The 10,702-nt window shown below is 58.7% G+C and overlaps 3 protein-coding genes across 5 annotated transcripts in view; 1 reads left to right on the forward strand and 2 right to left on the reverse strand.

Moving 5' to 3' along the window:
- Positions 1 to 5,783, forward strand: part of ZMYM3 (zinc finger MYM-type containing 3) — a 28,411-nt gene extending 22,628 nt beyond the window's left edge. For both annotated transcript variants that reach the window (XM_015860139.3, XM_015860140.3), the window contains exons 18-25: positions 144 to 290; positions 1,129 to 1,232; positions 1,632 to 1,800; positions 1,922 to 2,073; positions 2,503 to 2,617; positions 3,555 to 3,809; positions 3,900 to 4,017; positions 4,403 to 5,783. In XM_015860139.3, coding sequence (XP_015715625.2) covers positions 144 to 290; positions 1,129 to 1,232; positions 1,632 to 1,800; positions 1,922 to 2,073; positions 2,503 to 2,617; positions 3,555 to 3,809; positions 3,900 to 4,017; positions 4,403 to 4,601 — 1,259 coding nt within the window. In that variant the 3' untranslated portion in view covers positions 4,602 to 5,783. The remainder of the gene's footprint in view (positions 1 to 143; positions 291 to 1,128; positions 1,233 to 1,631; positions 1,801 to 1,921; positions 2,074 to 2,502; positions 2,618 to 3,554; positions 3,810 to 3,899; positions 4,018 to 4,402) is intronic.
- A 418-nt stretch (positions 5,784 to 6,201) lies between these two features.
- LOC107312586 (gap junction alpha-3 protein-like) lies at positions 6,202 to 7,910 on the reverse strand. The gene has a single exon (XM_015860143.3). The coding sequence runs from the start codon at positions 7,375 to 7,377 to the stop codon at positions 6,445 to 6,447; it is 933 nt and encodes a 310-aa protein (XP_015715629.2). The 5' UTR covers positions 7,378 to 7,910; the 3' UTR covers positions 6,202 to 6,444.
- A 154-nt stretch (positions 7,911 to 8,064) lies between these two features.
- Positions 8,065 to 10,477, reverse strand: GJB1 (gap junction protein beta 1). Of its 2 annotated transcripts, XM_015860145.3 has the most exons (3): positions 10,429 to 10,477; positions 9,723 to 9,838; positions 8,065 to 9,051 (listed from the first exon to the last, which is right to left on the reverse strand). In XM_015860145.3, exon 3 carries the CDS (start codon positions 9,037 to 9,039, stop codon positions 8,200 to 8,202), a length of 840 nt encoding a protein of 279 aa, XP_015715631.2. In that variant the 5' UTR covers positions 9,040 to 9,051; positions 9,723 to 9,838; positions 10,429 to 10,477; the 3' UTR covers positions 8,065 to 8,199. The 2 variants fall into 2 exon arrangements, with proteins under 2 accessions (XP_015715631.2, XP_015715630.2); XM_015860144.3 differs by lacking the exon at positions 9,723 to 9,838.
- Positions 10,478 to 10,702: the final 225 nt, after the last annotated feature.

Consider the following 10,702-nt stretch of genomic DNA (forward strand, 5'->3'; position numbering starts at 1 on the left):
CTGGGCACTGCACGTATTGTGGGGCCGATCTGAGCACAGGACTGTGCCCTAGGGAGCCTGACTTCATTTTCCACCTGTTGCGTGGAAAAGAGACAAAGCAGTTTTTTTGCAAGCTATGTTTCTGATCTGCTTTTGCATTGCAGACCTGGTGAGTAACCAGAGTGCAGAAGGTCTCCTGGAGGACTGTGATCTCTTTGGACCAGCAAGGGACGATGTGTTGGCTATGGCTGTCAAGATGGCAAATGTCCTCGATGAGCCAGGCCAGGACCTGGAGGCTGACTTCCCTAAGAGTAAGAGCTTGGTGAAGCAGGGGGCTGCTTCACTAAGGGGGTTGCTCATGCTGCAGCAGGGTCCTCCTGCTGCCCTCAGCCTACCTTTGCCAGCAGCATTAAGACTTGTGTGAACTTACCTCCCCGTGCCCACTGACTGACCCTGCTTGAGGCCAGGAGCTGGGGGTCTTGCAGGTGACTGCTTGCAGCAGGGGTGAGACCACCACTTTATAACAAGTCTGTGTTTTTTGGCTAACTGACCTCCTGAGGCCATAGGTCTGCAGTAAAGGGAGAATGAGAAGCTGATTCTGACAGCACAAAGTGTAGGGCAAAGGTGATAGTTGCTTACAGATAACGATTCCAGAGGATCCAGCAAAGCCCAGGAGAGGCCTGGACAGTGCATGACATATTGGGAAATGGCAGAATTGCTGTGTGTGTCTGTCAGAGGGCAGAAGGTTGGGAAAAAGGGACAGACATGCACAGCAGTGCTGAGGCAGCATAGTAGCAGCAGAGGACAGAGAATTGAGGCACTTGTGCCAGGCTGTCACCACTGCTGGCCTGGAATGAAGGGATGAGAGATGTTCCAGCTGTTTTAAACACATTTTTGGGTTCTGGTTAGCCTGAGAAATGTTGCAACTCTGGCAGGTGATAGAGCCCCTTATTGGGCTGTGGATAAATGTTTGTGCCAGGCAGTAGTGGAGGGTACAAGGTTTTGGGCTGTGTGTTCCCTCTACAGCTGGCTGTAAGAACCAGACCAGAAGGGCAGCTTGTCTTAGATGCCTGCCTGTTTTCTCTGTTGGGGGCAGGATGTAGCTGTCTCCCAGATCAGCTGATCTCTTATTTGTGTGTTTCCTTTCAGACCCTCTATACATCAACCCCAGTGTGGATTTCCTCTTTGACTGTGGGCTGGTGGGCCCAGAAGATGTGTCCACAGAGCAAGAGCTGCCTCGTGCTGTCCGAAAGGTGAGCTCTTAGTGGGTACTTCCTGCTCAGAGCCTTGTGGATTTGGAGTGGGAGCTGCCAACTGGGATGTAGTCTGTGGTGAGATGTGCTGAGGAGGTTGTACTCCCTCCCTTCAGGATATACCTGGCCTGTAGGCCACTCTCTGAATGGAAATATGTACCTGTTATTATGGAGCAGCCCTGAATGCAGCATGCCATGTGAGAGCTGGCCTCTTCTCTGCCTGTGGTTCTCATAACTAATGGGTCTTGTTAGCTTGGTTGTCAGCAGAAGGATGCCTGCTGGCATTGGCACAGGCACACTGGGAAGGAACTAGCTGCCAGCAGGTCTGAGGAGCAGCTGGGAATCTTGCATCTGTCCCAGGTACGTGCCTAATCTCACAGTACACCTACCTCTCTGCAGGGACAGAAACGTCTGGTGCTCTCTGAAAGCTGTTCCCGGGACTCAATGAGCAGTCAGCCCAGCTGCACAGCACTGAACTACTCATATGGTGTGAATGCTTGGAAGTCCTGGGTGCAAGCCAAGTACGCAGGGGGAGAGACCAGCAAGGGAGAGGAGCTGCGCTTTGGCCGTAAGTTTCCTGTCTGTGTGGGGTGAAGTGGCAGACACCTCCCAGCAGCTGGATCCCAGCCCATCGAGGTGCTTCTCACCTTGAAGGATATTGTCTGAGGCTGCAGTATTTGTTTCCACAGCCAAGCCCATAAGGATCAAAGAAGACATCCTGGCCTGCACGGCAGCTGAACTCAACTATGGCCTGGCTCAGTTTGTCAAGGAAATAACACGGCCCAATGGGGAGCGCTATGAACCGGACAGCATCTATTACCTTTGCCTTGGCATCCAGCAGGTGAGGGAAAGCTTGTTGTCCTCACTTCCTTCCCAGCCAGGCCTGGGGGTCACATCTGGTGAGGGAGAGTTCTTGCCCTTTATTTTGCCTTCTGGAGACCTATGACAGCAACCTACCCAGTTTAGTCTTTGTTCCTGAGCCCAGTGGGAGGTGACAGGCATTCCCTGTCTTTGCACCCAAGGAGCACATCCTGGAGGAAGGCCGAGTAAACTCTCCAAATTCAGTCTCAGTCCCTTCTCATTCATCAGTTCTGCTTTGTGATGTCCTGCAGTTTCTCACAGCTTTCAGGAATGGTTGCTTTTAGCTGAGCATCTGCTCTGCAACTCTGCCTGTGCAAGCCTGGGTTCTGCGTGTGTCCTGGGCTTTATGGGAAGGATTTGCACTCCAGGTACCGCTGTCTCTCTTGACTGTGTGTTCTGTTCTTTCTAGTACCTGCTTGAGAACAATCGTATGGTGAATATATTTACAGACCTTTACTACCTGACCTTCGTGCAGGAGCTGAACAAGTCCCTGAGTGGCTGGCAACCCACAGTCTTACCAAACAGTATGTGTCTCCATATTACCTTAACTTAGCATGCATACATAACCCATTTGTGCTTCTTGCATTGGATCCTCCAGTCTGTTTGCGTTCCTCCAGCCTCAGTCTTCTCTCTTGGCACAGGCAGTGCTGTTCCACTGCATTTTAGGGTCATCCTGACCCATACTGACAGCAGGGCCAGTCTGGTTTATGCCTCAGCAACTTTGTTTCCCAGAGTCAGAATGGCTGGGAGTAGAGCGTGGCTGCTTTGTTTATTGGAGCAGTTCTAACCTTTACAATAGTAAATTTCACTGGTGTCTGAACCCTTTAGTAAGGAGGATACCAAACCAACAGGTGTGGAGGCCCATGTCTTTCCCTTCCCAGTCTGTCGGAAAGCCCTGCACACTGTTCTGAATGTTGGCCATGGTTGCTGTCATGCTACCTTGTGAACAGACTGCCTTAGAGCTTTGCAGAGGCTTTGCATGATGCCACAATCTGGGCTTCCTTCCCTATGGTGTCTTGTAGTTGCTGTAGCCACTCCTCTGCATGATGGCTGTTCCAGGTGGAGGCCTTCAGCTCCAGACCTGTGTGTCCAGAAAGGCGATGGCTTTTCTATTATCCCCCACGGTGAGGTGGAGCACTGACCTGAGTCCACTTCACGGTCGTTTATGATATGATCCGTTAGGATTTATTGAGATTCTGGGCTGAGATTTGCCTGTGCCGTGGAATGGGCAGGGTTAGGGTCCATTGATGGCTCTGAAGGAGGAACCTTGTGGGAAAGCGGGCATTGTGAAGTGTCAGCACTGAGTTGAACTTGGAGGAGAAGGGATTGCTCCAGACACACGTTCTTCAGATGCTTGGGGCTGGCTCCCAGCCACTGCTGGCAGGCACATTGTTCTAGTTCCCTCCTGAAAGAACACAAGGCCACTGTGGGTGTTGACCTGGTTCTTCCTCTGTATTACAGACACAGTCTTCTCACGTGTCGAGGAGGAGCACCTATGGGAGTGCAAGCAGCTGGGCGTTTACTCACCCTTTGTGCTCCTTAACACCCTTATGTTCTTCAACACTAAGTTCTTTGGGCTGCAGACAGCAGAGGAGCACATGCAGCTCTCCTTCACCAATGTAGTACGGCAGTCCCGCAAGTGCACCACAGCCCGTGGTGTCACGAAGATGGTGAGCATCCGCTACTGTGCTCCTGCCAAGCAAAAGAAAGGCCGAGGTAGGGTCTGACAGAACATCTCTTTGTCCCTCTCCCTGCCTTCTCCGTCATGTCCCAGCTGTGATCCTACTCTGTCCCCCCCCTTTGCAGATGGTAGCACTGGAAAGAGGAAGCGTGAGGAGGAGGTGCCAATGTTGGAGCAGCGGGAGAACAAGATGAACCCGCTTCGATGCCCTGTCAAGTTCTACGAGTTTTATCTCTCCAAATGGTGAGGCTTTTCTGGATCAGAGGCTTGTGTTGTTTTGGGGCCACCTCTCAGTTTTAGGGATAGCCAGTGGAGTAGCTGCTGCTCTCTGCATGTTCTTCCATGAGCGTTAAGCCTTGACCAGGGTCTGCTCTGCTCGTAGACTGTGGTTGAGAGAGCACTTTTCTGTCTGCTTTCATTCTTTATTTCTTGAAAGACGTGGAGGGGTGCATGGCATGTCTGCTTTATTGGTTAGGGAGTTTACTTTGGAGTGAAGACTACAGTGCATAGCCTGGTCTTGCCCAGAAGATGAGAGACTTGAGCCCCCGTTAATAATTGAGAGGGCAAGCCAGGCCTTCTGAGCCCCTGCTATTGTTGTCCTAGGTCTCACTTTCTGTTCTTCTTACAGTCCTGAGAGTATGCGGAACCGCAACGACATCTTCTACCTGCAGCCTGAGAGGTCGTGCATCGCCGAGTCCCCACTTTGGTATTCAGTCATCCCCATGGACAGGAGCATGCTGGAAAGCATGCTGAACCGCATCCTGGTGGTGAGGGAGATCTACGAGGAGCACAGCCGGCTCAGCAGCCTGGAGGATGATATGGACTAAGCACAAGATGCTGCTGGGCTCATTCTGTTCCAGCCTTGGACACCTCATCTCCATGACTCCTGTTCTGGGAGCCGTGCAGCACAGCGTGGGGCATGGACTGCAGCAGTGCTGTCCCCACATTGTTAAACGACATCTCATCCTGCTCATAACAGGCCTTTCCTACCTACGTGGCGCCTGTGCTCAGCCCTGTCCCAGTGCCAGGTGGGCCATCTTCCTTGGGGCCAGCCCCTGCAGCACAGAGGTGGCAAAGCCACCAGGGTGGTGGCCCCTTTTCCACCCCGTCCTCCTATTCCCCAGGGCTGCAGCCCCTACCCCCAACTCTGACATTAACCCCTTCTCCCTCTGCCCCGAGGCAGGAACCACACAATATGGCAGAGCGCTGCCTGGGACCAGCAGGCTCTGAGGCTTTTAAATTCCCCCCTTCCCTTGATATCAGCTCACAGAAGCTGCACGTGGCACGGCAGGAACGGTAGCTCTGCTGCAGTGGGACAGTGCTTTCAGGGCAGCAGGGAAGGACTGCTGGCAGAGCGTGAGCTGTTGGGTAGGGGCAGAGTTGTTTCCAGGGGTGGGGTTGGCCAGGGCTGGCTGTTGGGAGCAGACAAGTTGGTGCTGGAACGTGGGGTCAGAGACCCAGCTGGGCTGTCTCCCTCAATTTTGTCAATGTTTTCTGAGTTGGCAGAAAACTGACTGACACGGGTCTGTGCCAGTGCTGCCCTTCCCTCCCCACTGTCCTCATTCCTGGTGTAGCCCCTTTCCGCAGGGCGAGCTGCCACCAGCATTGCAAGCTGGCTGGGGTGCTGGTGGCAGTGGCAGGTCCCTCTGCTCCTGCTCCAGGCTCAGGCAGCCGCTGGCAGAAGCGAGGGGATCTGCTTGGCCTCTCCTCCCTCCCAGAGTTGCAGGACCCCAGCACCCTGCCTAGAGTGGGCTGGGCTCCTGCCGTGCTGTTCCCTGCTGCCTCCTGCCCCTCCTCGTGTTCTGGTTGGTTTTCCTGAGCTGTACATGGGTCTCAGCACTGTTTGTTGAGCCTGTATATATTGTTCAGGGCCTTGGCCTGGGGCCCTCTGTTCTGTGTCCATGTGGAGAGTGAGCCACTCACCGGTCTTGTTGTAGTGATAACAGGGTGTTAGGACTAACCCTGTGTCTCTGGAAACCATTCATTTCAAATAAAGTTGCAGAAAGTTGCTGGCTGCCCCTGCTTTCCCCAGGTAGGAGGTGGGTGCTGGCATGCAGCCCCATGCTCAGCTCCCTCAGTGGGGGGCTTGCCTGTGGGGCTGGGACCCTCCTTTCCCTGGGCTTGGCCTGTCCCAGAGGTGCTCTGTTGGGCACAAGGGCATTTGTCCCCTTAGCAGAGGGTGATCCCAGCTCAGCATGGCCCTACAGCCAGAACATGGCCCTAGGAGAGGAGAGCAGGACGAGCTGCCACCACGCATCTCCTCTCCATCCCTCCCTTGCTGGGCTGCCTGCCCTTCATCCTGCCCACTCCCCACCCATGGAACTGCAGCCCAACATGGTAGTGGCCCTTCCCCAGCCTTTGGGGTTAGCTTGAGATGGATGTTCAGATAGCAATGCCACGGTGCCCATGGGCAGAGCAGGAGTCAAGTGAGGTGTAGCGCGTGTTTATTTGCTCCTCAGGGCTGATGGTTGGGATAGTGGGGTTCGCTCAGCCCCAGCTTGGTCCTGCTGCTCCCTGGCCATGCTCAGCTCTCATGCTGGCCACAGGGTCTGAGCACAGGCCTGGCAGGTCCTGGAGATGGGAACCACAACTGCAGCCACCACAGCACAGCACAGCACAGCAGCCAACGCATCGCCCATCCCTGAGCATCCTGGCAGGCACCAGCCACGTTCACACTGCCAGGTCCCCCACTCGTGCCTTCCCACGGGACCCACTGGCCGCCCCCAACCACACACCAGCCTTCCCCAGGGGTGCCAGGTGCGGTCTGCTGGCATCCATGGGGTTGCCACCACCAGGCAAGGTGAAGCGGGCACTGTGGGACCCCGCAAGGCCATCAGGGCCTGGCAGGATGCGGGATCTGGGACCTGGCCGCTGCCGGCACTTAGTGAGGCCCAGGTGGTAGATCTCCACCAGGTTGAGCAGCAGAGACACACAGGACACCCCCAGCATGAAGAGGATGAAGATGGTCTTCTCGGTGGGCCGGGAGATGTAGCAGTTGACGGTGTTGGGGCAGGGCCAGCGGCTGCAGGTGTAGAGGGGCTTCAGCTCAAGCCCATACAAGGCGTACTGCCCTGCGATGAAGCCCATCTCGAAGAGAGCCTTGAAGATGACGCTGCAGACATACGTCCTCAGGATGGCCCCACGCATGTGGACCCGGCCCCAAGTGTCCCGTGTTGGGATCTGGGACCGTCCCTGCTGCCGCCGGGCCCCGCCACCGCCCCGCGCTGCCGCCTGCTGCCATGCCTTGTCCTCCAGGTGCACCAGGTGCAGGATGTGGCCCAGGTACACCAGGCTGGGGGTGGAGACAAAGATGATCTGCAGGACCCAGAAGCGCAGGTGGGAGATGGGGAAGGTGCTGTCGTAGCAGGCGTTCTGGCAGCCGGGCTGCTGCGTGTCGCAGGAGAAACCAGCCAGCTCGTCACCCCACACCCGTTCTGCGGCCGCCCCCAGCACCAGGATGCGGAAGACGAAGAGGACGGTGAGCCAAACCTTCCCCACCACCGTGGAGTGCTCCTGGGCATTCTCCAGCAGCCGCCCCAGCAGGCTCCAGTCCCCCATGGCGCTGCAAGACAGCCACGGACACATGCCCAACCACTGCCCCATCCCCAGGGTGGGCACGCGGGGACCTGCACTGGGGCTGCCCCCACCTCACATACCCCAAACCCCCTGACCTGGTGTGGGGAGCTCCCAGCAGGAGCAGCCCCAGCGGTGGGGTGAGCCGTGGGGACACCGCCTGCACAGGGACCCCTCACCGTCGTGGGTGTGTGGGTGCTCCCACGCTGTCAGCAGAGCACTGTGTGATGCTCCAAGGCTGCTTCCCCAGCGATCACAGAGTGGACAGGTCTACCCAGCTCCGTCCATCCGTCTGTCCACCCGCTTGTGGGCAGAGGGTTGGCAGGTTGTGATGCAGCTACCGGCTCCATTGGCTTTTTTGTTTGTGATTGGCAGATGGAGCAGCCACTGGGGGAAAATTTTCCCCTCTATTTTTGGTCTGGGCACTTTTCTAAATATACTGTGGGGCTGCAGGGGCTGGTGCTCAATGCCACCAGAGGGTCACCGCTCCTGCACGCTGCTGGGGCACTGTGACTGCAACCGCAACTGCAACCGGGGACTATGGCCCTCCAAACCCCTGGGTATGGGGCTGGGCAGCACTCCAGACCCCCAGCTATGGAGATGGGCAGCCCTGCACGTGTGGGGCAGTGGTAGCCTGGGTGCACCCAGAGCAGCTCCTCTCTGCTTAGGGATAGGCACTGCATCCCCACCCGGAGCACAAAGCAGGGAGGCAGCACCTGAGAATGGACATTTAATGGCCTGGGCTTGCAGCGGCAGCCCTGCCCTCCCCATCCCTGCTGTCCAGGAGGGCCGTACAATACGTGGAATGAGGGCAGTGTGCGCCCTGCCCAGGGCTGCGGGGCGGCGTGGGGCTCAACAGGCGGAGCAGCGGTCGCCCTTCTCCTGCAGGCTGGGGTTGCGGCGCAGCATGTCCTTGAGGGATCCGTCCTGCTCGGTCAGCAGCTGGTTGATCTCGTTCTGCTTGTACTCAGAGGAGATCTTGTGCCCATAGAAGGAGCTTTTCCCCGAGGAAGGGTTGGAGTTGTGGCGGCTGCGGCGCGCACAGGCCTGCACCACCAGGTAGACCAGCTCGGCCATGTTGAGCACGATGCAGATGCTGGAGGTGACCAGCATGAAGACGGTGAAGATGGTCTTCTCGGTGGGCCGCGAGACGAAGCAATCGACGGTGTTGGGGCAGGGGTAGGCCTCGCACTTGACCAGCCGCACCATCTGGTAGCCGGGGTAGATCATGTAGAAGAGGTACATGAAGACGGCCTCAAAGAGCAGCCTGAAGACCACGCTGCAGACATATGTCCACCACAGTGACCCAGCAATGCGTATCTTGTGCTTCTTCACCTCCTCCAGGTGCTTGGCGTCCCCGTGGCCCGTCATCATCAGCAGCTTCTTCTCCTGATGCTGCTGGTAGGCCACGTGCATGGCCACGAGCAGGGCTGGCGTAGTGACCAGGATGAGCTGCAGGGCCCACAGGCGGATGTGTGAGATGGGGAAGAAGTGGTCATAGCAGACGCTGTTGCAGCCCGGCTGCTGCGTGTTGCAGGTGAAGGCAGACTTCTCATCCCCCCAGACGCTCTCGGCCGCCACCACCAGCACCATGATCCTGAAGATGAAGATGACAGAGAGCCAGATGCGCCCGATGGCGGTGGAGTGGCGGTTCACCCCGCTCAGCACCGCGTAGAGGCCGGCCCAGTTCATGGCTCCTCACACCTGGCAGGGAGCAACGAGAGGAGGCATTAGGAGGGGGACAGTCCGCAGCTGAGAGCTACCATGGTGATAGGGGGCACGGGAGCTGTCAGCCACTGCAGCACTGCAGGGTGGTGGGCAGGACAGACAGATAGCAGGAGGGATGGATGGACAGACAGCGTGACGGCAGAACAGACAGACAGCAGGACAGGAGCTGCTGACACAGCTCAAGGCAGCACTCTGCCCCGTGGCTCTGCTGTTCCCCTGCCTCCAGCCCAGCCCCATAGCGGTAGGTCAAAGGGCTCCCAGCATGCAGCCGGGAGCTGCTGTGGGGCCTCTGCCTTCCCCCCATGTGGGAGCAGAGCTGACCCTTTCTGTCCCAGGGTGGCTCCGTGCCATCCTTTTGCCCTCCTCCCCACTGGCAGGCGCCACAGAGGGTGGAGGTGATGCTCCCAGACCCCCACCCACACCCAGCACTGAGCTCTGCCCACTCCCTGTGCAGCCCCACAAACACCCCCGGAGTTGAGCTGGGGATCCCCAGCCCGGGGAGTGCAGCCCTGCAGTACCACCCTCCTCCAGCCCCATCCCTGCCCTGCGGGGCCCTATGCGCCCCCAGTGCCAGCACCGAGAAGCACTGCGGGCTGCTGTGCGCCCAGGCACGGGGCTGGGAGCTGCGAGCTGCCCCTGGTTTGTACCTGGAGGTGAGGAAGAGTCCCGCTGAGCTGCCCCCAAACGCCCCTCTAAGGTCTCATGTCTCCCGCAGGAGAGCTCTGCTCCGCCTGCCCTCGTCTCTGTCCACCACTGCCCTGCACTGGAAGTCATATGCTGCTTTATAAACTATTTGCATACAATGGGGCCTTTATGGGCTCCTGAACAACACACTTTAGCATTCAGATCCAACGCCCCGACTTCCGCCCACCCCGGCCAAACAAAGTCCCTGTGTGCTGCGTCCCCGCTCCCACCTCGCCCCGCGCCCAGCACGGATGTGGACCCTCCGCCGCCACGGGGGGGTTCCGGCTCGGCGGCCACCTGGGTCCGGCCGGAGGGACGTGGCATTGCGGACGGGTCACCTCCCCGGGCGGCGAGCACCGAGCAGCCACGTGCGGGGACAGGCGGCTGAGCTGAGCCGCGTCTCCGTGCGGCAGCGACGGCATCGCGGGGCCGGTGCCATCCGCGCATTCTCGTGCTCAGAGGGGTCCCCGTGTCCTGCCACCAGCCCCGGGGCAGCACGCGCGGCACGGCCCCGGCTCGGGGCCTGGCACGGACGTGGCACGGTGGGAACGAAAGAGGGGACATCGTAGCGATGCCCCCCGTGTGCGAGCGCTCGGATCTGGCGCTGGGAGAACCGCCACGCGTCACCCACCCTGCGCCCGACCCCGGCTGTCCCCCCCCGGTACCCACCTCGCCGAGGGGCCGGCCGGAGCTCTCAGTCCCGCGCACCTCCCGACGCAACCTCCGGAGCTGCACCCTGGACTTTATACCGCCCCGGACGCCGCCCACCCCTCCCAAACCGCCCCGCTGCTCCTTCCCAGCGCCACAGGTGTGTCCCCGCACCCCTCGCCCTGCCCGGGGTCGCCGCACCGCCCCGCGGCCCCGTCCCGTCCTATCGCACCCTCCGCCGGCCGTGAGCTGCCGGGCGGGGGACACGCGGCCCCACACACCCCCACGGAGAAAC

Source organism: Coturnix japonica, chromosome 4 (genome assembly GCF_054131305.1).
Source record: "Coturnix japonica strain WE chromosome 4, WE-NBRP24, whole genome shotgun sequence".
In the NCBI taxonomy this organism is placed as follows: Eukaryota; Metazoa; Chordata; class Aves; order Galliformes; family Phasianidae; genus Coturnix; species Coturnix japonica.